Here is a 26,669-nt window from a genome sequence, read left to right as displayed (position 1 = left end):
TGCAGGCAAAGTTGATAGTTTTCAAAAACATCTGTATAGCCATTGTATAAAAAATATTATCTGCAAAGCAATTCCAGATGCTTTTGAAAAAAGTGTACTTAATTATTCATACACATTATTGCAGTACCACAGCTTTCAAATTGCTACAGACAGAAAGCAAAAATGAAAATTCTCTTTTTATTGATCAATGCAACTATAGACAAAATCCAATCTACTCCACTAAAGCCAAGAAGACAAGCACAATTTATGCAGACAGCATTTTCAGAGAGCTACATACAGTAAGAATGTCAGATGTCAATTCTTTCTCTGTGCTTACAACACAGTCACCATCTGGGCAAAATGTATGCTGAAGTCATACGTCAAAGTATTATTTTCCACCATTTTGCTCAAGTCTTCCCTCCTGCCTCTCTACGCCTTGCTTTCTGTTTCTGCTGTTCAATCTTCTGGGAGACTGCTTCCTTTCTCTCCATATCTTTCATTTTCACTTTTTTTTTGCCACAGTATCTTGACACGTTTCCCTCACCTCCCTGGCCCCCCCCCTTCCCAAGATTCTTATTCTTTCAACTAATCCCTTTGCCTCCCACTCTCTTAATCTCTCTCCCTTCTCTACAACCCACTTGCTCAACCTACACGCTCTCTCACAGGTCCGCTCTTTTAAGTAGAAATAGTAGCTATTAATTTATTTTCCACAAATAGACAATTACTCAGAGGGATGCAATTGCCAAAAAAGTCGCATGATGAAGTCAGCTGACTGTCAGAGCCTGAGGGCTGTAATTAGCTCCTGGGGTTTGCAAAATAATTGGAGATGTAGATGGCATTGGAATTGATTGCTGTCACCTGCTTTCTGAATAAAAACAGTCGATGAGGACAAAATAAGTCATCTTATCTCCTGGCAAGAGATTCTTGCAAAACACTGCTTTGCTGACAGACTTCAAAATCCTGAAATTATACTGATGTTTCATAAATCTACAAATGGTTCGTTTATTTTTGCTTAGAATGAGAGCCATGACAGCATTCATTCCTACCCTCTTGCCTCTGTGCTATGAAAATGAATGTCAGCTTTTTCTAAAACACTCCTGACTTCAGGCAGAAAGGGACAACTATGCAAAAAATAGAATACTTAGCATAATTAATCAACCCTCTTGTCCTTTAATAGCTACCTTCCTGAGACTCCGCTGATACAAAATGAAGCAGGAAAGTATCAAACCCTAGAAGGAGAGAATGTATCTGTAACCTCCAAGCAGGTAACATTATAGAGTCAAGACACATTGTAACACCAACTGAATCTGAACAAAAACATTGAGGTTAGCAAGCTTACAAGATTTTTCGTATGTGACAAGGCAGCCTGCTTTACTATGCATTGCATAGCACGTAAGTGTAAAGCTGGGAAGTAGTAAGACATGGTGACGTTTCACAAAGTATTTTGTATGAAATGACTTAATACTGTGATAGTCTCCAAGTCAGTGTGACATGACACAGCCAGCTCTGACCCCAGGTACCAAAGGAACCCCGCTTCCACCCATGGCAGCACTGCCAGAGAGCCTGCCTCTGTGCACCCGCACATCTCATCTGCTCCTCTCGCACTCGCATTCCTGAGATCTGTAAGAAGTACTTGAAGCTAAGGATTGCCCAGAGGAAGACAAAAAGGTTTTATTTCTTCACAAACACTTCTATTTTATGTCACAGCATGAGGGTACATCAATTGATATTTGACAGAAGTTACAGCATGCTTTAAGCTCATGCCATGGTTTACAGTTCATGGTAAGTGCTTAAATACATACTCTAGTTTTGCCATAGTCTTTTACTTTATTTATTTACTGATGGACTGAATTCCACAGCTTCAGCTCAAATTTACCAGCACCTACAGTGCAGCTGTGGAAAACAAAAGGACATCACCAGAGCACTAAGAATTTAGAAAAGGTAACTTCTTTGTGCTCAGGGTCCCTGATAAGTGTTCTTGTGCCTATGAAACTGACAGAAATCTGCCACAGGCCACACAAACACCAGAGGTTTTCCTCTTATGTATTCATGTAAATATTTCACTCTGCAATGTAGACATAAAATAACAGAACATTTGCCCTTTTTCTGATATGCTGCTTAAAAGTTTTAAAATACACTTATGTGTTTCTCTCTTTAAAAAGAGACAATCAAAAAACAAAAAACAAACAAACAAAAACAAAAAAAACCAACCCACAACAAATATTAGCACAGCAGGAAGGTGACAAGGGCCTATGAACAACCCTGGCCAGCCTTTGGGGGAACAGAAAGCAATGTGACAACACACATGAACAATATCCCTGCCTCCTGGCATTCCCAACACATTATGGCTGATTCTCTAAAAGATCTTCGTAAGTTGGAAGGACTGGCTCCATCTTCCAAGGAACGTTCTCATTGAAACAGAGTAGAAAAATATTCAGTTAGACATTAGTGTTAGCTCTGACTCATTTTAGACTTTCCTAATTCCATTCCTAAATCAGAAAAACAAAGCTATTGTTCCATATGCTGCTGCTCTTGGTACATTTTTTTCAGCTCTCCCTTTACCAGCTCTACTTCCCAAACTTACCAGTGTTGTAAGTGAGAAGCAATGAAATGAAATGGAATTGGTACTTTAATAAAAGGCAGTATCTTTGCACTGGGGTTGAATTTATTAGAGAAAGAGTTCAAACATTTCCCCTCTCATAAAAAAAGATAATGAGTATTTTGTCTATACGTCCACACTGCCTGCACTAGCACCAGTAGTTGCTTTGCTTACTGTTTTCAATATTAAAGCATGCTGACTTCATAGATGTTGACAGAGCTCTTAAAAACACTCTGCAAGCAGAGTCTACAAAAAAGGGGGATTTCATAGCTCTTTTCATGTCAATCCTGGCATGCACAACACAAGACGAAGTTAAATTCAGAGATGACCAGATGTGGATTTGACAGATGAATGGCAGAATTTACAACAATGCCATGCTGAACAGACAATAGGAGTCATTCACAAAGTTGAATACAGCTGTTACAAGTTCTGGGCTTGCTAGTAATCTTGGTTTGGTCTTTGCCAAAGTGATTTCAATTTATTTATTTTTTTTGCTGTAATTTATTTTCTTCTCTTTTTTCCAGTCTCTTGACCATAAAGTAAAATCTCTCATGAACAAAGTTAAAATCAGATTTTTATCTGTCATTAACATCACTTCAAATGTATAACATTGTGCTGTACTAAACATGAAAATTAACTATCACTTGACCTTGTTTTGGTTGTAGAAGTCTAGATGACACATTTATTCCCCAGTTCTGGAATTGGTTTAGATGGATCTAAATAACACATCCTGACTACACGAAAATCTCCACTTTGTTATTTTGGTCCATTCCTTTCTTTTTTTATTTCCAGAAATGAGCATTTGTATTTGAAATGCAGCAATAAAGCAGTTCACCACAAGGGGTACAGAAATCCGCCTTGTGTCAACTGCTGTGTGAAGATCTTACCAGACTCAGAGCACCTCTTCCACAACCACCACTGCAACTGTCAAAGTCATAACCAAAAGCACATGATAGAAGCAGATGGGAATTGAGTTGCAGAGTTTTTGTGTGGTCCACTTAGCAGTAGCAGCTGCAAAGACCTGCTGATAGCATCTCTCCACTCATCAATGACCCAGTAGGTTAGAATCAGTGAAGAAAAGAAATGTGAAAGTTAAGAAGAGCCTAAATCTGATGTCTTAATTGCTGATGAAGCAACTAATTATTCTCTATATTAAACTTGTCAGTGTATGAAATCTACTTTAGCAATGGAATGCTTTTTTCCTTATATAGAAGGTACTTCACTCTTTACTTCTCTCATAACAGATATGAATGCCTATATGAATGCAGATATGATACTAACTTTTTTAGAAATAATTGGATCATTTGTTTGTGAGAAGAGCTGCTGTTTCAAAATTAGAAGGAATGGATGCTTCTAAATTGTAAAAAAAAAAAAAAAAAAAAAGTACTCCTGAAAGCAACTTTTTTTTTTTTTCCCTTTCAGTGACCACGGAGCACTATCTGCAAACATATTCGTATCAATAGATTACAGGAAGAAGGATTGTTGCACTGAGCAATTTATGATGGCATTGAATTTTAATTCCTAGAGGAATAAACTATACTCATGTGAACTGGCCATACTGTCAAAAAGGAGGCAGATATTACGGTTCAGGTAGTTGAAAACATTGATACAGACGGAGCAGATACGTACAAAAACATCATGAACACCTTAGAAAATGCTCAACGCATCAAGAAAATTGCTCAAAAAACCAACAAAAGTACTGATAGACTGATACTAACATCATCAAGATAAATAATTCCACCTAATTCACCTACAAATACAAAATATAGACTTTGAATAAACAGAAAAAGGAAAATAATAATAATAATTAAAAAAAAAATCAGTGAAATTATAGCTTCTCAGTGGTTAGAACCATCACACAAAGATGTAATGGTCCTGGATGCTTTATTTAAGGCCAGATTATATGAGTCCCAAATACTTTTTTTGATGCCCACTTGTAAGTGAATGCCTCTTCCAATTAGTACATTTGATGCCAAAACGCCAGATTCTGTGAGCTATAGGGAGTGTAAGGAGGAAGAGCTCCACATAGGGAAGCTGGAGCAAGAGGACAGGAGAATTTAATCCTTCCTGTAAAACAAAACAACAACAACAAAAAAACCCACACACCAAAAGAAACCCCAAAGCTATCCTTATGGCAAAGGGAAAAAGAAATAATAATAGCAGTAACCAAAAACTAGGAAGATCTAGTTAGAATTTTCCAGAAACATTCACTAACTACTGCAAAATTACTAGAGTAGAAGTCAGATAGAAATATTTCTACATAAATTAAAGAGAAATATACATTAGTGGTAAGAAGTACTAATTGCTCAGCCTTAATATCGTGTTCTGAAGATGCTCTGTAAATACAAAACAACAGAAACAAAAACCATTGATCTCAATCATCATAAAGCAGAAAAGAAAGTCCTGGACAATCATTACATAATTACATATCATAATCATTCCCTAAAACCAACAGAGAATAAGGCTGTAGACTTCAAATACAGTGAGGTCCTTAAGATACACCTCTACTTTCTGCCCTTATGGGTTCTGACAGTAACACGCTCCTGCCACACACACACACACGCTTGAAAATGGAAGTGTTACAGTCACATTTTCTTCAGCATTCTCGTCACAAACTCGATCACCGACGCAAGCATCTATATTAATCATTCTTAATTTTACTTCCCAAGAGCAGCTGCCCTCATGGCACAATCACTAGGGCAGCTTGTGACCTATTTGTTCCCACTGCCTCTGCTGACGCCTGCTGCTGAGCAGCTCATCAGGACAACATGCCGTGTTCTGCTACACCTAATCGCCAAACTTTACAGTTGTCACAAGAGCAGTACGGAGCGGTGTGCTTAATTACAGGAGATACCTCATTACCTCATAAGAAAAGAACCGGTTATTTTTAAGTTACTTTTGCCATACAATGAACCGTGTTTAAAAATAAAACCAAAAGCAGCTTCAGTGCCATACAAATAAGACTGAGGAAGCAGCATATACGTTCTAGAGGGAGTGGGAGTCATCTCACTCATTCTTAGCTCACTGCGTATGGTGCAAACTGAAGCCAACCAGCCAGGAATATCTCTTGGAAGAAGAGACTACAGAAAAAAAATCTTATTAAACAAGGTATATATCTGAAGAGTAACATCCTTTTTTCCCCCATAAATGCAACTGTATGGAAGAGGCAATGAAGAAAATACATAATTACATAATTGCTTTGCTGAAACAAACTCTGCTGTATATATGGAAAAGTAATTCTGCAGCCATCAGTCATATTTAGATTACTGTCCAAAACTAAATTACTAGCACTAAATAGAAGAAGAGTATAGCTCTGTTCTAAATGGACCCCATAACCTTACATTGAAAGAGTCAATTTTATTGCAAGATTAAATATGATTAGTTTACTACAAGAAAATTTTAAAAAGTACTAATCCAGTACTTAAAAAGCAGCATGTGAACATTTGAACAATGATCAGATGATATTCATGTCTCCACACTGTTTAAAGCACACCATGTTCATTTAATGTGCCTTTCACCCAAACACTTGCATGGTCTTCAGTTTTCTGAGAGCAAGTTAGATATTTACGCCAACATCTGATACAGATCTACATATGAAAAATTTATCACTCTATAGCCAGAAGTGTGCAAAAAGTAAGTGCATTGCTTTTAGTATTGTCCCTACCTCTTCAGCAGAAGATACACACTAGAGCCCTTACAATAATAAAGCTGAGGGAAGAAAAAGCAGAGTTTTTGCCCAGAGCATTTGACCAGCAGAAGCACACAATTCAAGAAAGGAACAAAAAAGATTATTATAAAGAGTTTCAGTGTATGAAAACACTTGAATTGGATCACAAGAGAAAAAATATTCCCGTGTCTACACACAAAAATTCTGAAGAAGAAGATGCACAAGTTGAAGTTTATCATATTATTTTATTCTTTACATAGACAACTAATGCACAGACAATACTGGAAATGCTGCTATCAAAATATGCCCTGAATTACACAACTGAAAGTATTAAAACCTAGATAGTAAAGAGTTGTAAGTTTTATCAAGAAATAATCAATATCAAAACAATAATCAATAACATTCTCTCAAGCTCTGTTCTTTTACAGGAGAGAAGCACTCTATACAAAAATTCCATGCTTTCATTTGCAGGGAGATGAAATAGAAGACCTTAAGGGTCCCTAGCAACTCAAGTGATTCTATGATTCTATAATGCTGAAAAATTACACATTTCGTAAGCATTTAATCTTTTGTAAAAACATACTTTTAGAACCAATAGTTTCTGTAATCTTATTTAAATATTCATTAAGAAGACTTTCCATATTATTCAGTTGTGAGGAACATACCTATTTAACTGGGATAAAAAAAACCTTATAGGAAGTTACCTATTCTAATGAACAGGCAGTGATTCATTCTTTAAGATACATACAGTGTTACTGGCAAAATATTAGACGTGCTGGAAAATAGGAAAGTACGATATATGTACTTAGAGATATGATTTGCCCTGTTTAAGTCATTATCCAGCATAATGCAACTCTCCAGTGAAGATGCATTCTCCCCATACAATTTCCAGTTTGGTAATTCTCCAAAAATAAACATCCCCAATGACAAACACGTTCTACATGCATTTCAAGGCCTGAGATATATCTTGAACTGTATATATGTATATACAAGAAAAATCCTGACTGATCTTTTCACTAGTTGTCAGCCAATAGTATGCTCCTTTTAAAGTAGCACAGAAGTACTTAAAGCCCTTCTTTTTGCAAGGTGAGGTTGAAGGTGTCGCCAGCCTCCACACAACCCTACCTGGTCAGCAACACCGCACCAGCGCCCCACCGTCTGCACCCCACCCAGCGCAGGGACACGAGAGATGCACACACAGGGTGTAGCTCAGGTGCCAACTTGTTGCTGCACAACAGCTGCTTATATACTGTGACACACGAGCGCCCCGGGTACCTGTGACCCGTTAAGCACCACCCAGAACCACCCCTTGTATCTCCCACCCACCATAGCCCAAGTACTGCCCACACCGAGTACCACCCACAGATGGTGCATTAAGAATTAAATAATGTATTGCATAAACCACTTACAGTCAGCTACCATGCCTTCAGCTCAATGGAATGTATTTTTTACTTTGAGGTAGTTCCTCTCTTGGCATCAACTGATACAGTCCAAACAAAAACAATGGAGCTATACAGGCATACACTGAAGAAGCTGTCCAGCCCTCTCATAGTTCCACCATTCTCTCTAAAGTCATGTCCTTTCAAAACCTGATGACATTATTTGGTGCTAAATCACTGAGAAAAACATTGTCCTATTGATTTCACTTACTGAAATCAACTGAACTCCCTTTGCTAGTGGTAACAGAAGGCTCCTGGTCTAGCGTAGAAACAGGCAACACCAGTATGTGACAGGATTTATTTGATGGCTCATCACCTCAAATGGTGAGGAAAGCATTGTCTGGAGATACGTGTCAAAAGGCAGAGGTGGACTCAAGTTTTCTGGCATTTTTTGTACTAAATCTCCTACTGCGGCAGCAACGTAAGTTCAATTCAAGTAAGTATTATTAGCAGTAGTACTCTGACAGGCTTTCCAATTTTTCCTGACAAAAAAAAAAATCCATTCCTAATAGTTTACATCTCAGTAAAAGTGATTTTATGTTAAGAAAATAAATTACTTCTGTCAACTACGAATGCTTTATTTGCTGCTTATTGAAGTTTTAAGAACAATAAAGATTTGAGAGATTCTACAGAAAAAAATTGCAAAACTCTCCCATGAGTTAAAGAGCTACTGAAACTAAAATGGGGGACACCATCTTTAGAAACCTGTTGCTAGGATGATCTACGTTAGCAATGAGAGGGGAAAAAAAAAAAAAAAAAAAAGATGTATATGTATATATAACTATTATTAGCAATTGCAAGAGTGAAACAAAGCTTTCCTGCTTTGTACACAAGTTCTGCTTCATCCTTAAAATACTTACTATATTAACTCACAAAAACATGGAATAATTAGAAAGTACTACATGGACACTGTGACAATCACTTTCAAAATGGATTACACTTGCAATACATGATTAGCTCTAACAAATAACTTGTGAAAATTACACCTCAGATTTCTCAAATTGTAACAAAAATAAAGACCTGCTGTAGCAGAAGAAAGGTTCTTCAAAGAAGAAAGTTAATGTTACTTTAAAAGATTAAAAAAAGAAATAGACATTTTGTTCAGTCTTCTCATAATCAGTATTGCACTTCAAAAAAAACAAGACTTACTTAAACATGATCTTTTTCCAGCTGTGCTTGCACCTCCTGAGCACAAATTGCCTCCTCGATGGACAAGTTCAAGTTCCAGGTTTGTTCTGCATGAAAAACATTAACAGTGTTGGAATAGCATTCTACAGGCTTCTGGAGTCAGGAGAGAGTCACCACAAACTCCCAGTGTACATACTAATTTCAAGAATGCTGTGAACTTATCTTTAGTTTTGGATACTGTCAAAATGTGTCTCAGGATAAAGCAAACATTATCAAGATACTGCCATACGTAATCTAAAATGGTTCAATTAATAAGTCCCATATTAACTTTTATTTATTTCTCAATCACAGCTCTCTTAATATGGAAGCTTCTGCCCACACAACTCCATGAAAATAAGGAATTTATGTGCAATTTTGAAAAGAAAATGCACAGCTTTGTTAAATTTCAGTCAATCAGATATGCCTGAGAAGTGCTCTCTTTAAAGGCTGGGCTTTTGTTTTGCTTTAAACAAAAAGCCAGTACAATGAGTACACCATCAAGTCTCTAAGTATGAAAATAGCTTAGATTATAATGGAAGTACTGATCTTTGCTGATAAGTTAGCTAATAAAAGCATTAGAGGTTAATTCTGAACAAACCGCTGGTATTCATGCAGCTCATCAGTATGACACAGGAGCTGTCACTAAAATCTCTGCATGCCACATTGATGCTTGTTTTCTCCATATTATTGTAATCTGATGCTTAGGCATCAATTGTTTAAGCCATATTCAATAGCTTTGTTTGATTTTGGAATTGGATGTTTCAGTACTGCATTATCTTTTACCCTCAAGACTTGGAGCAAACAATTGTATTATGCTCTCTTGTAGACTGTTTTAACAAATCAACATACATTCCTTTAATTAGAAGGAAGGAATAACTCTGTACTTTTGAGATGTTATTTTACTTATTTAATCCCAAATGCAAAGCTCAGTTTTAGTCCTTTAAATAAAATTAAACAATTTTATTTTCAATACAACATGATTGAATACACATTAAAATCTATTCAAAAATTATATGCATAATATATTTAACTTAGAACATCCCCACTGTGCACACATATTTATGAAGAAACCAAAGGATGACCAAAGGATTTAAAATATTTCTTTAAAATTTCAGCACCATCAGTTTGAAAGAACAATATATTATTGATATGCAGTGTTTATTAAGACACTTTCATATGTTTCTAAAATAGTAACATTTCGGAATATTACTGTGCCTAAGTTTGCAGCTTATGCCACCCATTTCTGAAGGAATGCTTTAATCCTCTCTACTCAGAAAAAAGGCAATTTAACATTGATAATGTGCCTGCTCAGAGCTCCATCTGGTTGCTGCTGATAAGGGCATCTGTGTGACAGGGGAATTTTCCACTCTTCAGGCGATTTGCAGTGCTCACTGAACTTCTAAAAATCTACCAGCAAGGAAGCACGGATTTCATATTAGTGGACAAAATAGCAACTGTACATCAGTACGTGCCAGTTCATCATGGGAATATAAATGAAACCAGTATGTTTGATTTCTAGAGATCTTTTGATAACTAATTTGGAGAACAAAAGTAATGACAGCTTCCCATTAAAGCACTTTTAAAAAAAATTAAGTCAAAAGGCACTACCTCAATGTATAAGAACATATCCAGTATGTTCAATTTTCCATTCACCAAGACATATGTACCCTGACAAAACAAAACTCTAAGACCATCCTGAAGAAACTCTTCTTGATGTATTCTTCACTCTACGTAATGTACAAAGAAATTTCTGAAATCAAATACTTCCTCACACATGGCATACTAATTCTCACTTCTCCACTGCCCCAAGCACCTCAAAGGCAGGAGCTCATAGTTCAGCTTTCATGAAAAGCTAAATACTAGCTTTTCCTCTACAGCTTCTTTGACACACACACTGAAGCCTTGATGGAACAAGGCCTTGATGGCACAAAATAGGAAAAGCATCTTCTGTTAAACTGAAACACATCTCCTTGTAAGATGGTCTACATCAGACACGGCTCCAGTCACTTTTGAGAAGAACTTGTGTATCTTCTGCCTATTCAAGCTCTCTTTTGCCTAGAGGATCTGATAGTAAAATCTTGCATACCACCTGCTCTCCACTGAAGGGATACAGAGCTCTCACTGTCTAGTCTCTCAAAGAAGAAAAACTGATATCTGGTATCACTCATAGATATCTGGTATCTGATAACAAAGGATATTTCAGAGACATCTGCGTTCCACTGTTCCACCTCAGCCCCCTCAACAGGAAGAAAACAGCATAAAAATCTATACAAGTGACAGTTTCCTCTATCTAAAAAATTATTTGCGCCATTCACTGAAGCAAAGAATTTTGTAGAACAGTGGCTTTATCTTCTTACTAGAAAAAAAAACTGAGAAAACTGATTTTGCTAAGTTGTGCAGACTCCTAATTAAAAAAATAGCTCACATTCATGTCTCTTTGTGGGCTTTCGTGAAAGAAAGAACATATCAAGGAAACAAGGGGTATGCAGATACTGCCTGTTTCTTTACCTTGTATCAGGAAGAGTACAAAGAACTAGAAAAAGAAATGCTACTGGATTATATCACATGCATTCGTGCACATTCTCTGCAGTCAGCAGCTTCCCTACAGGAAGTAGGAAAGTCAGGATCTAGAAAATTATTTGGTTAATTTCAGCATCATCTTCTGAGAAAGCCTTGTATAACAGTAAGTCCAAAAAGTTTAACTATTCAGAGCATATTAAAATTAACAGCATAACCAGAGCAGGAACCATTTCTTTTTCTCAGCTCTCCTGGCTATGATACTGACAGCAATGTGTGGGAATCACACAGCCCAGAAAAATACTGGTAGTTTTTAAACTCTCTAGAAAAAAATAAATGTTAATAATACGAAAACTCCAGCTGCTGATGTAGGAAAGGCTCTTTCTAGGAGCCCCAATTAAGTAAAGAAAACTAATGTCCAATGGAAAGATTGAAAACATCTCGTGATTTAAAAAGCATTAATACAGCAATGATACAGAAATAACTCTCTGAATAACATTAAAGAAGATTTAACAGCTTGGAAAGGAAGGAAGAAAATAAATTCAGCCAAAAAAAAAAAAAGAGCAAAGCCTTAAACAAAAAAACAAACAAGATAAGCAGCAGACAAGATGCTCTCCATGTTTTGCACCTCCACTGCACACACTAAAAATGAACAGAGGCACATCACTCCATCCTGTGCATGTCTGCATGTGGAAATCAGAAAACCAAATCTTGATGTACTAAGCGCTCAAAAAGTTCTTTGTGGAGAGAGTGACATACTTTTTAAAATTTATTTACTTACAAGAAGAAAACTTGTTTGGTAATACCATTAGCGATGAACATATAATAAAATTTAAAAAAGCATACTCACCTGGCTACTGAATACATAAACAGAAAGTCATTATCAGGGGATCCAGGACTCTTGCTGTAATCTGTATACTTCTTCTGTGTGGTACTTTTTATGTCTTTCATTACAGATTCCATTTCTTTACTGAGGTTTGTTTCAGACTATGAACAAGCACACAAAAGTTTACTTAGTTTTACTCAAAGAAGTTCAACAGCTGATCATGAAGTTTAGTACTTTCATTTTTATATGAATACATTCACAGTTATGTAAAAACAGGCATTAAAAGACAATATTCTGTCTCAGAGAATTTTACAGGTTTCCCTGACTCTGAGAATAGTGCAAGCAGTGAGATTCTTCACTTGGCATTATTTCAAACAATATCTGCATCACACAAGGACATGAAAATAACACATCTCCATCAAGACTGGAAGACTTAAAAAAAAAAAAAAAAAAAAACCCTTGTGAAGCTTTGCAATATGTGGACATCTGGTAAACTACACTCCAAGTACAACAAATAATCCACATCTTAAATTGCTCTTAACATTCTTTTAACAGCTTCCAGTCAGAAGAATATTGATATCTTTATATTGTAAAGAAATGACAAATGAATTTAATATTATATGACTCAGTTCCATGTAAATTATTATGGAGATAAGTGAAAAATATAATCCACAAAAAATTACAAATCACATTTTTGCTTTTTTTTTTTATGGCTTATTCTAGCAGGCAATCCAATAAATGCTGCAAGAGCTTGAAACATTTTGATTAAACAATGAAATATCTTCTGTATAAAAAGAAAATGAAGCTTCCCACTTTGTTGCATTTCTAGAGGTCACAAATACAATATAAAGTAAAAACTGATACATAGAGGCAAATTAACAAGGATCTTTCTGCCTTACACTGATGCTTACTGGGAAAGTTCCCAGCTGTTCTTGAAGATCTTCCACTTCCTGTACAAGATCTTGCATGCACTTGTTACTATGACTTTGCCAAAGGCTTCTTTCCACGTTGTTTCCAGGATAACAAGGAAGAACGCTGTTAGCAAACTGCCTACAGAGAGGACAAGTAAATTCCCCTTTGTCGACTGAAAAACCCTGGAGGACCTGGTCATTCTAGAAGAAAATAAAGAAGAGGTAGCTGAAATTTGCTCAAGATTAGACTTTGTAGCTCTAGGCGTATTGATTAACAGAAAGTCAAACCAAAAGCTGTAAAGAAAGAATAATTCTCACTCAATCAAGTGTAAAGCTCTACTACAGACTGCTACAATCCTCTAACTCAAGTAATATTTCTAATCTTAAGTACTCCTCAATGTTTACAGTAAAATGATAAAATAGAAAATACTTCAGTGCGGTACTTCGAACAACTCATGTGTTTTCTCTGATACTTCCCATGAAGTTTGATATTCCTTTCATAACATCTTTTCATTTGTCAAAAGATAGTTTCATTTTCAGTCACAAAGTACTTAAGTATGTCTGATTAAATACAGACCAAGAAACTTAAGTAGCCACTGGAGAGCAGCATGGAAAAAAAAAACACCAACAATTGATTATCATGGAGAATAAAAAGCAGACAAGAAGTATCTGTTTGGGAAGTGCAGCCACCTTCAGAGTACTCCCATTGCTGACAGATGATGTTGAAGGCTTCCCACCCTTGGCAGAAGAAAACAGCTAAATCAAGTCCAACTATAACTTAAATATCAAGCAATTGGTCCCAATGCTTAGACATTCTGGTAAACTTACATATGCTTTTCTGGATGTCGATCTCCAATCGTATTTATCCACATAAACACGAAGTCTATAAATCATTTTGGTACTAGGAATGCTACAAATAGCCAAAATTATTACATGCTAATCCAGCTAGCTGTGATAGAAACTAGGGCCAAAAGTTCAATCCATAAATCTTGAATGAGATGGAGCAAAATTTTATTTGGTGTTTAGGTAAGAAGCCACCAGGAAAGGAAATTCAGTATCTATATGATGAAAAATGTTATTTTTCTAAAATTCTGTGAAGTGAAATTCTACAGTGGAAGTCCAAATTTTACTTAATTACCTTGATGACACAATTACCCCTAGAGGTATGTTTACAGTTAAATGGAAAAGAACAATTCATTATTGAATCCAAAGGTGGCTCAGACTCCAGCTCCTCTGAAGGTGAATTTCACATGATGAACAATGCTGATAGTTAACTACAGAACATTGTCATAAACTTTGTTTCTATTTTGAGAAAAGCTATGGACAAAGCAAAACTAAGGAATTACCACATAAATTGTTTTCAATAAAAAAGCAGTTCCATATTGAAAAAAATCATAATTTAGTCTTTATTTTATTGCTCTAAATAATACAAAAATAAACAATTGCTTAATCTGATGATGTCGTACCACTGTTCTGCTTCTAGTAACATTCTAGAGTGCTACTGAGATCTGCAATTGGGCTGCAAAAAGAGGCCAGCAACATAAACAAAAACATCATCCCATTTTCTCAGACCATGTTTTCGAAATACATCTTTTTTCTTCAATTCCTGGATAATTTCTACTATACATTAAGCACCAAAATAGGAATCTATTCAACAGAAATGAAAGAAAACATGAAAAATGCACTAAGTGAACATGCAACTTCAGAAAAAAAAGAAGCAATATGGATTTCACTTTTTAATGACAGTGTTGCTTTAGTCAAGCATTATTTCCTGATATATCTAAATAAGTTATAAAACAAAGTACTTTTGTTAGTAACTTCAAGGGGTAATAAGAAATCTATGGTTTGGTATGGTAGTAAAAGCAACTTGTCCATTGATGCAAAACATAAGTACCAAGTCATTTTTCTCTGAATTGGACAGCATAAATCCAACTGAATTTATTGAGAACTGTATAGATCCAAGTGAAAGAGACAATCCACAGTTTTACTTACCCGTAAAGACTCCATGTAAGATTTATGACAATCAATGTGTAAAGTGTGACCACAGGTTTGTACATAAACACCTCCTTCCCAGCCTATTGAGACAGCTTGCAGGCAGGAACTCTAAATAAATAAATAAGATACATATAAAGGTCATAAAAGATATTAACCACAGCATATTTACAATTAAAAAACAACACTGCATGCAAATAAAAACATTTATGTATGTAAAAGATATATACTATGGAAATTAAAAAATATATATTTTCATAAGGTACTTATACTAATAACTCACATCTGCCATAACATTATTCTTTCCAACAGAGCTCATCAGTTAATTTCTGTAGTTCTAATCACTTAAGACAATGACCTCTATAAAGAATTTCTTGCAGTACATTATGAGAACAGCTCTATATTTCTACTACCTATTCCGATAAAACAAGCATAGCTTTCCCATGTACAATAGCAATGTGCTCCTGCAATGGATTTTATTTAGCTTTTTTATTTAATAAATTTAATAACTCAGTTATATAACTGAATGCCAATCTGTTATTAAAATTCAGTGTCTTTTTTTTTTTTTTTAAAGTTGTTGAACAACACTGTCAGTAATACATCATACAGGAAATCATGTGTTACTAGGTTTAGTGAATTAGGTTTTATACTAAGAATGTTTTGAAAACATGAACCTTACTCAAATATTGCACTTAACAGCCCACATTTCAAACTTAAACAATTGGTAGCTCTTGAAAAAGTAATGAACTGAAAAAAGTCACCATTGGCAAGCCTACAATGAGGAATTTTTGAAAATATGCTTGCAAACTAATAGATACAGTCTATTTTGCAAACAAAATAGATACAGTCAACCTAATTATTGACTATAATTAATCTCTGATTTCCCAATAAGTAATTTCATAGACAGACTGAAATTCCAATCATACATTTAAACAAGAGAAAAAGATTTACAGCTACCTAGTTTGTACATAGAATACAGCTTTTTCCTATTTTTTCCCTTTGTAGGTAGAATAAACTATAACATGTTTCATAACTAAATATGTTCCTATCAGGAGGCAAGAAATTTTTGCTCAGAAATCTGTTGTTAGAGGAAGGACACTCGCTGGGAAGGACACAGATGATAAACAAAGGACTTTTAACGCTTAGCTCAGCTGAACAAGCCACTCAAGACACTATCAGATGTTTCCATTTTTATGCCAAAAGTAATTTAAGGATTAATTCTTTCATGCAGAGACATATTTTAGCACTGTACTGACCTAGAAACTTGAAAGTAGAAACAGCTTAATTCAAATAATGCTAATGACTGAAATTTTTGAAAGCAGGATGCATTTGCTTACTGCATTATAGCGTATTCTAGACTAGTCTGTTCCTAATGTTACTGCACAGAAGTAGAAAAATGCAATTTTATTTTTTCTCTTTAAAGCCAGTTACTAAGCTTCAAAATGCTTATTTGGTTAGACCTGCCCAAGAGCTAGCACGTCATAGGATACATCTCCTCCTCCAGAATGATACCTCATGACAGAATTATATCGTCTTACACAGCTGTTTTATACAGTAGCAAGGAAAATATCAGGCAGCATTTCCATAAAGGTCTAACAGAGAACAAGTCCTGTTAAGTAAGAAGAATTGGCTCTCAAAATTAAATACGAGATATTGTGATGTACTGCTTTTAGCTTCATGCAGCAAAGCAGAACTCTCTTTGGAACAGCTAATAGACTTCAAAACAGACAATAATGTATCAATGAATGCACATCTGAACTTCAGTAATTTTGTGTAACATTCAGGATATAGAAGAACAGGACTTTCTTTCTGCTGGCCCCTCCTTTCCGTTCACCCCTCTTCACTTTCTCTATGGTGGTTCAGAAAGCTATTACAGGTCAAAACAGCTCTTTCATTTTTTCTTTCCTGCTGAACTACTTATTACCAACAGTAATTCTTTGGCTGGGTTCACCGAATGGCCACAAGAAAGCAGGTGTTCTGAAAATAACACTTAAGACAGCAAGAATGCATCTCAATTATGTGGTCACACTAAAATGTCAAATATTCTCTTCTAGACAGTATCTGTAGGGATATTTAATAAATATACATCTGTAGACATGGTAGTTACCTACACCAAAAACATAGCTAGGGGAAAGCTACACATCATATGAAAATAAGGACTCTATCAAATGTAAACATGGACTATTGCAACAGGACAAAGTGTTCACTAAGTGTAAAAATGAAGCTACGAGGAGGACTCTGTTGTATTTTCAGTTACCTTTTCACACAACTAATTTCTTAAGTGGCAGATTCAGTCAAGTGGAATACTTACATCTTTAAAGTATCGCTGTAAAGTTGTAAGCCTCACATCATGCAGTGCTGCACAGGTATCCCAAGGGTATATCTGCTCCTCCTCAGTAGTTGGCAGTTTCTTTGGCTCAGTGCTGTTGCGGCATTGACCCAACACTGTATACAGAATAAAAACAATACAGAATGCAATGAATAACAATATACCAAAGAATAAAGAAAACAAGCAGGAACACTCTAGCTTATAGCTACAATGTGTTCTGTTGAAATAAGACAGTAAAAAATATTACTAAAGAACTAAGTACTGAAAGCAGTGCTTTTGCACTGGAATTATACACATACACAGCTATTTTCTCTTTCCTCTGAAACTTATTTTCTACATATACTGCTGGATTTGTAGAAATTATGAAGGAATTAAAATTGCTCAATTCTTCCAAACATTCAAAATTTTCCAGTACCCTCAAAAACTAAAAAAAAAAAACTTCATTGTCTTTCCGCACTTCATGACACTCAACAAAATTTATGCATTCATTACAAAGGCTGTAGAATCGCTGTTTATATAATAAGTCACACGTTCATACCTGAAGATGCTTGTAATAGTACAACTAGCCCTGTAGGTCTGTCTTCAGTAGAAGGCCCACTTTGTCCACAAATAACACAATCATATATTGCCTCAGAAACATGCTGTTCTGATGTAGCTATCTCCATGGCAATATCAGCATCTGGCGATTCTAAAAAGGGAAAAGAAAACCAAGGGAAAGAAATCCAATTGCACTTGCACTGATGTAGTGAAGAACATGCCAAAATGATTTCTTTATCTATCTAGATAAATCTAGAAAAAAAATATTAACAAAAATATTAAAGTCTCTTTCAAGTAGAAAGAGACCTACACAGGAAAATATACATTTTCCCATATTCAAGACTTTTGTATTAAACTTCATCTTTTTAAAACATCTATAAAACTAAGAGGCAACTTCTATTCAATTAGATACTATCCCAAAAATTCTGAATACATTGAGATGAAGGGTAAATAAATACAGGATCTCTGCTAAAACTGGAGGTCATCGTAACTATTTCCATCTAATTATTGTCAGAGTAAATCTAGAGTAACAATTTTAAAGATGCAGAGACAACTCACATGCAGATTGGGTCATCAATTTTAATTGCCAGTCATTTTATAAGGTAAACATAGTTTAAGGAAACAGAATAAAACCATTTTTCTTTTTAAATGAAACTTGGACAGTCTTCAAAAATTTGGAATCCATTAACAAAGTAACATGTTGTTATGCTATATAAGATAATGGATAATTTAAAATTTGCCATCTAAATTTTTCCAACGATCTACACTGTGATTTCCTAGGGGCACAGAAAACATACAAGGCTAAAGATCAGCTACAGAGTACTGAAGCAATCACAAATGATGTGACTTAGTCCAGTGGTACAGGAGGAGGAGGGTACAGTGTTAACCAAAATGGAAGGAATATTATTACATTTGTATAGCTGGTTTAATATCACAGAAGGAGCAAAGATGACACAGACCTGCAGGGGTCCATTAGTTCAACAGCCCCAAAGCAGGGCCAGTTACCACAGGTCCTGCAGGGCTGTGTTCCATCAGATTATGCCACCAAAGTTAAGTGAACAAAGATTTTATTTGGAGACACAATGAAAATTCTTTAACTAACAGTTCTCACACATTCTTAATTTCTTAAGCTTAGTTTGAGTGAAATTTTATGCATGGCCAGAGAAAAGTACAAAAGTCATTTCTGCAGATTGCATTCAAACAGGATGTGCCAAAATCTGCTTGAGACTGTCTCCACTAGACATCTAGAAATAAAGCTAAGAATTATTTTTTTGTTTGGAAGAAAAGCACCTTAGGACTATGTGATTCTCTCCTAACCCCTCAGGAACACATGGTATCAAGACTCTTGATCTAGAATATGAGTGTACATGCTTTCTGTTCTTGCCCAGTAAGTTTCCCAAAGAAAAACACTTCCTGCTAACCTTCAGCCGTGTGCTTCATCTCCCTATGGAGGCCAAGGTGTTGGACATAGAACCCAAAGAACCTTCAATCTATCAACAGTTCTCATGCCAAACAGCATTTAGGAATCTTCTCTTCTGAAAACCCATTGCAGAAAAAGCTTTTTTTTTTTTTTTTTTTTTTTTTTTTTTTTTTTGCTATGAAAGACTCCAACGTTCTCATTCACAGGGCAGCATCAAAATTACATTGTGTTAGCATGTTTGGATTTCTCAGTCAGTTACTGAAGGTCATATGAATGAAAATGAACTGCAATCTTCCTTGACCTACAGCTGTTAACATTGTACACACATTTATCACCATCTAGTGGCAGTCAAATGACACTGAACAAAAAAAGCAGAGCAATTGAAACATTTTTTATTGCTCAAGTCCAAGCAGCCAGGAAACCTTCCAGCAATTGTAACACATGAGAAATGAAACACTAAAGCTATTTTTCATATCTGACATCACCTCATAATTGTGCAAAGCATACTCACACATACCTGGATGTCAGAGTTACATGACATGAGAATGACCTTAGAATTGCTGCCTTTTCTTTTTTTATCTTTTCCTAAAACGTCATAAATGAAACATATGCATGCATTCAATATTTTACTAAGTGCCACACTGTATTCTCTTCCTACAATTTGATTTTGCACAATTCAGCAGAAGTCCTTAAAACGAATTAACATTCATAACATTCAACATAACAAATCATTCATTCCTAAGTTTCATTCATCATTTTAAACCTGAGAAAAAGAAATACAGATCTTCAAACATAAGAAATTTAAAACCAATTCAGTATGCATGATCTACACTTCTATTTCCTACATACAAGAGGCACATCAAAAAAATCAGGCCAATTAAATTTCAGAACTCAGTGACCAAATGCACATTTCCTTCCAGCTGCTTAGACTTAGTGCTAGGCCACTCCAGCAAACAATTCCATGGGAACTACATTTCTAGCACCAAGGAGGACTTCCTAATCAAGCAATTTCCTCCAGAGATAATGAAAGAAAGCAAAGTTGCAGTGCTATTTTATCCATTAGATATAGAAAACACAGAAACATAGAATAAAAACCGTAAATCTAATTTAAAAAATTCCAATTCTAGACTGCTTAATAAAGCAATTACTCTATTAAACATCCTTTTATATTTATATTTGGATGCAATATAACTAAATTCCTTCTAGTTTAGCTTTGAAACAAAACTAATACCACCATTACTATCTTGATTGTACGAGGTCACTAAAAGGTGAATAATCTACACCTCCTCCTTTTGCTTCCACTGAAGTTCAAACCCTCACCACTTCTTTCCCAACTCTGAGAAGGTATTGATGAAAACAGCAGTTGTGTGTTATGGCCCAGAACAATGTTCCCTTACAGAGCACTGAAGGAATGCTTTACTGGCTATTTGCAAAGCCACGCATTTAGAGGTATTATCCCACCATCTTTCAAACCATTTTTGCATAAGCCTGCTGTTTTCCTCTGAGCATAACCTGCTAGCAGCCAAACCAGGACAACTCATCACCCCTCTAAAGATTCAGGAGGCAGAGCTCCATGATGGGAGAGAGAGGAGGGCCAGAGTACCTCCAGGGCTAGGCCTGAGCCTGCCAGCTGGGCAGCAGTCATGTGAGACAGCGAGTGTATCTCATGTCAATCACGCTTTGGAAAGCAACCAAAGATGCTCATAACTTAAACCTCTGAAGAGAAGAGACCATTTTAAACTAATTCACTGCACTCACACTTATCCTAACAATGGCAATGCACATGAAGGAGAATTGAATGGGAAATGCACAATAAGGGTCATCCTATGTCACAACAAACCCCACAGCCTTACAGTTTCAGAGCTTTTCTTTGTCCCTGTAAATTAACACAGAAATCAGGATGAATATGAACAAAGATAAAAAAAAAAAATCACTGAAGGATGAAAATATTTAAACTGTGACAGAAACCCAGAGTGGTGCCAAGCACTCAAACATTCCCACACTTTTAAAAAAGAGTTATTTAGCTCTTTGTTCAGTTTCTGTACCAACAGGAGCAAGAGACCCAAAGTTAAAAAATCTCAGCATTTGCCACCTCCTAGCCAGTACCCACCAGTCTCCTACAACCAGTTTCATCACAGAACACACTGCTGCCTGATTCCCATCCCCCCTTTTTGTACTCTCCCTAGTATAAAGGTGTGATTCATTCCCACTCTTTCCCCTACCCAGCCAAATCCCAAAGGATTGTGTAAAAGTGTCTGAACATGATACATATAATATACAACCTCTGACTTTAGTCAACATATTTCCTGTTGTATACCTTGTGCGTCAAAGTGGCCCCCAGGCATCAAAGCAGCCATTAGCATGCTAATATCATCTGTACTGACCCAGCACATCTATTCTCTAGAGATCAGCACTTAATTTATTTTTCTATCTGGGTTCAGAAGATTGAGTGTTAGGAAATATATGTCACCTTGCATTAAAACTCTGCACTTCTTTTTATAAACTAGCTAAGGAGCATTAGCTTGAAGGACAAAATGAGGTCCTGCTGAGACTTAACTTCACAGGAAAGAAACAAAATCACATCAGCCACTTCAAAAATAGACCAGTCTACAGATTTTTCACTAAGTTACAGTTGATTAAACAGTTTTGCAGCTTTGAATCACAGTATTTCATACTTATGAACCTTACAGAGATTGTCACAAATATCACTGCATTTTTTAAAGGCTACTATTAACCTGAGGCAGAGGGATTTATTTTTGTTCTTAGCAAGATCAGGCTGAAGGGCAGCACGGTTTCCAAAATCTCTTGCATGAAGTTCCACATGATAATAGGCAAACCACAGCTTCACACCAAGACAAACACTCCCAAAACAAAATGTAAAAGCACCTACAGGTGCTGTAGCAGACTAGGTGGCCTATGGTACCTTCTACAACACATTTTTGACTCACTTTACGCTCTCAAGTATTTCTATGTGCTGCCCTTAGTAAGACTTTTTTTTTTTTTTTTTTACATTTATCCTGCAAACAGCTACAGACAGCACAGTGGATTCTGTTCCATGCTAGCTCATTAACACAACTCTTCCTAAATTTCACTTAGTTATATGAAGGCAAGCTTGAACAGCAATGCAGTTGTACAGATGCCACAGAATATAAACAGAAGGTAACAGAAAATGCACATGTTCACTTAATGCTTTTCTCAATTCTATGCATAAATTCAAAATGCAAAAATCTTTATCTTATTAAAATGTGATGCTCTATAGCAGTCTTAAATTACATATTAAAAAATTGCAACACAGACTAATTTTGGAGAGTTTTTTTATAAAAAAGGAAATACTTTAGAACACACCACACTAATTTAATTACTTCATCCACTGCATACTAAGTTAAAAAAAAGCATATGTATGACAGGTAATGTGCTGTTCTTAAATATTTTTTAACAGATCATTTATCCTATTCCTTCACAGTTATGTTTTCTATAACAGATAATACTGAACACATGAGTTTAAGCAGCTTAGGAAAAATTTAGTGCAGAAGCTGATATAGTGGTAGAATATGTCTGGAGTTTCTTTGCTTGTTTTAAACTGTAAAACAGTAATACTACCATGAAAATTTTAAAAAATTAAGTGCAGTTAATCACAGAAAAACTTACCAACATCCATGGCAGTTTCCATGAAGCTTTTCTGCCTTGAGGCAAATTCAGCCAACAATTTCTGTTGCCTTTCCCTGGCCTTCTGTCGTCTGAGTGAAAGAAAAAGCGGAAAGTGGGGGAAACGTGGAAAGGAAAAGAACGGAGTGGATAGAGTAGAAAAAATAATGTCAGGCTGATTGCAATTACCACTTTAGATATCATTCAAACTTCAAGCTCTTTAACTAAAAATCTGATTTTCAAACAAACAAAAAAAAATTGCACTACAATAGATTCTAGTGGGAAATAAACAAGCAAAAATTCTTAATTACGAAAGGAAGCCATAAAATTCTGTCCTAAAAAAAACTTCCAGAGAATCCTTGCTATCACTAAAAACAACCAAAGTGAAAGAAAACACTTCCACCACCTAGGATCTTATTCTTGAAAGTTATCTTTCCACTATACAAAGGCAAAGTAACAGTGAAATGCCTAGCATCACAAAAATCCAAGTTCTCATGAACAACCAATCAACTTGCAAATGAGTTAGGCTTTTTTCTTCTTTTTTTGGTATCAGGCCTGATGGCAAGAGAAATTATAATAATTTTATAATAAAATAATAATAAAAATTATTATAATATTATTATAATTATGAATAACCTTTCTCCATTTGAAACTCTTCGTACTGGCATCTCCTCCCCAACCTCTACCCACGATACTGGACACCAACAGTTTTTACCTCTTGACTTAAGTTTGAGATAGCTTCCAGTTTGAAAGCACTTGTTTTAGAAACACTTCACTCCATTCTTAAAATATCACATTTGATTCAGTTATTTCTGTATAATCTCCTAATTCCTGAGCTCACCAATTCCTGTTTTCATTATCTTTTTACATCCATCACTATTCCTTTACCCACTACAACATGCATATTTACCAGATTTTCCTCTTCTGTAACTATCAGGAAGGGATCTTCAGTTTGTCAAGAGTTTACAGATAAGGGAAATTGGAGAGTTCAAACGGGGGGAAAACCAAACCAAACTCACACTATAGCTGCTCACCAGATGGAGCATGTGGTGAGTGCTTTACATAGCACCGGACAGTGCAAGTAGGGGATATCTATCAGAGCTACGAACTCTGTTCATGAGCATTAACAACAATATTTTTCCCCACCTAGTTAGAGATGATTAGGATAACCAATGAGGAATTTGAAAACACTCAGCATCTAATACAGATCCTCTTCAGTTTACAGTACTGCCTGATGCTCACTGGCCTAGTGCAGGAACAGACATGTACAGGCTCAAAACAGCAAATTTAATGCAATTTGTTACCCTAAGGTGCCCTGTATGTCAAAGCTTCTAACCTGCTTTCCTAAAGGCACCTTAAAAATCCAAGCGTCTCTGCCCATTTATCTGTCACACTGCAGAGCTACCGTTTCTCAAAATAACTTCTATTTACAACAATCCTAAGATTCATTATTTTGAGGATCATATCAGGGCATTTGCTAAGCTTGGTTTTATTTATTTCCCCCTGGGAATTTCTCAATATATGCCTCAGCTGAAAGCAGAGTGACTGTAAATAGAGGCCTTTAATAAGACGACATAAACAAACTCTGACAGATTCAGTACAGCTCAGTAATTTTCCATGATGGCCTATGGGGGTATGACACTGCAATTGAAAAAATACTGCAGGCAGCTCAAGTTCTCCTCTAGTTCTGTATTTTGGTTTCTATGGTGACAACTCCTTGTATAAGCAAGGCCAAATCTGTCATTATACATCAAAGTAACCAAAGAGAATCACCACTGAATGCTAAGTCTGCATGATCCTCATTAGTAGAAAACTGCACTTACAGAAAAATAAAAATAAAAAAAAAATAAAATCAGGAAGAGTAAAAATTACAGCCTGGCCATATAAAAGCAATGCCAGCCTATGAGATCAAGTCATTCTAGTTATTACATTGTCAATAAATGTAACAGGTCCCCAAATGGCTTTATGGATTTGAGAACAGGAAGATAGTCACTCAAAAAATCAAAGAATGACAAAACATTCATTTTCATGTATTTCATTCATATTCATAGATCACTGCAAATGTTTTATGTTTTCTAAAGGGAAAGAAATAACCTTACCCTTTTCTGTAAGGAAAGTTGCTTGATTCTTTGATCCCCATCCTTCTGTATATAAATCTAACACTACTGAGAATCAGATCAGTCAGTAGATGCAAAACATGTATTGTCCTTCTGCACCCTGTTGTTTTGTTATTTATCTTACCTTTCTTCTTTATCCAGTGTTTTCTTCTCTGCAGAACTAATTTTTTTTGGTGGTACAGGAGGCGTCACCTTTCTGCATATCTCTTCTATTATACGTTTATTCAGTCTGCTCTGTACAGCAGCTTTCAATAAAATTCTTTCTACTGCTGTCATTCCATCACCATGAGAGTATCTTGGAACTTCTGGGTGGATTAAAACATCCACATCATCCAACCATGGAGGATAATAAGAGTTTTGTTTTCCTGAGAGTTTGTGGTGTAATTTAATCAGCAAGGACAGCATACTTTCTTTAACTTCTAGAATGGCTGTGGTTAGCTGTGGAGTTGCACCAGGTGCTGACCATTTCATTGATGCTTTGGGCCGAACCACTTGATTTGCTTCAGTGGCGTTCCGATTGATGATCTCCTGAAATTTTTTTCTACGTTCTGCAACCAAACTGAACACTTGAGCAGTCCCCGAGTTCTTGTGGAAATAAAATAAATTACAGTGTTTAATTTTCAGAAATAAAGGATAAACAACATACATTTATAAAGCTATAGAAATATTTTCAATTAGGAGGAAATCTACAAAACATTTTAAGATTCTCTCTTCCAAAATGCAAGTTCAAAGTTGGTACACCAAAATGTTAACCCTGCACGTCACACTTTTATACAAACCTCATATACACAGCTGCATAAAAAGCCAAATACAAGAAGAAATTTTGTCCGTACCAAAAGCCTAACAACTAACTTTGTTCCCATTAAACTTAATTCCATTCTCCAAGCAACATTTTCTGCTCTTTCAGGAATATCTGTCATTTTCACATCTTTGAGCTATTTTAAATTTCTTTAATACAAGTCTACCGAGTACTGTCACACCATGTAGCTCTGTCCCAAGCAGGTGATCCCAAGATCCCCACAGGCACTCTCCATCCTGCTTGAATTCGCTGAGATCCAGAAGACACAAACCCATTCTTGCAAGCAGAGCTTACTATCCAGTGCCAACAAGTGCAGGTATACTAATGAACGAGCCCACTCAGACAGTCCCAAATTAAGGAAACATGGAAACAAATTGCATATACTAAAGTCCATAGCAAAAATGTTTCCTGAATATTCATTTTGGCTCCCCCTGCCAAAAAACAATAAACAACAATAACAACAAAAAAACCCTGCCAAAACCTTGGTTTCAAATGCACTTTCAAATTAAGTTTAAACTAACCTAGATTTGAGAAAGCTAGAACTACTCTAAATTATTAAATGTTAGTAGTATCTTGGCAAGACAAAAAAAAAAAAAACAGGCCTAAACACAAAGCTCAAGCAGTAAGCTAACAAAGATGTTTTACATTTGATAAAAAGCTTTAATTTCAAATTAAGTATAAATTTAGAGACTGTTTTTTTCTGCAAGTCCACAACCTAAGATTAC

At 35.8% G+C, this 26,669-nt stretch overlaps 1 protein-coding gene across 6 annotated transcripts in view; it reads right to left on the bottom strand.

Annotated features, from left to right (window-relative positions):
* Nucleotides 1-26,669, bottom strand: part of UBR3 (ubiquitin protein ligase E3 component n-recognin 3) — a 94,462-nt gene that overhangs the window by 23,960 nt on the left and 43,833 nt on the right. For 4 of the 6 annotated variants that reach the window (XM_090143980.1, XM_031599493.2, XM_090143983.1 and 1 more), the window contains 8 exons: nucleotides 25,270-25,730; nucleotides 23,032-23,120; nucleotides 17,965-18,114; nucleotides 17,409-17,542; nucleotides 15,098-15,208; nucleotides 13,094-13,306; nucleotides 12,219-12,355; nucleotides 8,834-8,919 (listed from right to left, as the gene is read on the bottom strand). In XM_090143980.1, coding sequence (XP_090000106.1) covers nucleotides 8,834-8,919; nucleotides 12,219-12,355; nucleotides 13,094-13,306; nucleotides 15,098-15,208; nucleotides 17,409-17,542; nucleotides 17,965-18,114; nucleotides 23,032-23,120; nucleotides 25,270-25,730 — 1,381 coding nt within the window. The remainder of the gene's footprint in view (nucleotides 1-8,833; nucleotides 8,920-12,218; nucleotides 12,356-13,093; nucleotides 13,307-15,097; nucleotides 15,209-17,408; nucleotides 17,543-17,964; nucleotides 18,115-23,031; nucleotides 23,121-25,269; nucleotides 25,731-26,669) is intronic. The other 2 variants (XM_090143981.1, XM_031599494.2) reach the window with 1 other exon arrangement.

The sequence above is a fragment of the Phasianus colchicus genome, chromosome 7 (assembly GCF_987193195.1).
Source record: "Phasianus colchicus chromosome 7, bPhaCol1.hap1.1, whole genome shotgun sequence".
NCBI classification, from domain to species: domain Eukaryota; kingdom Metazoa; phylum Chordata; class Aves; order Galliformes; family Phasianidae; genus Phasianus; species Phasianus colchicus.
Note: the sequence above shows the minus strand (reverse complement) of the source record. Positions and strands in the feature narration are given on the sequence as shown.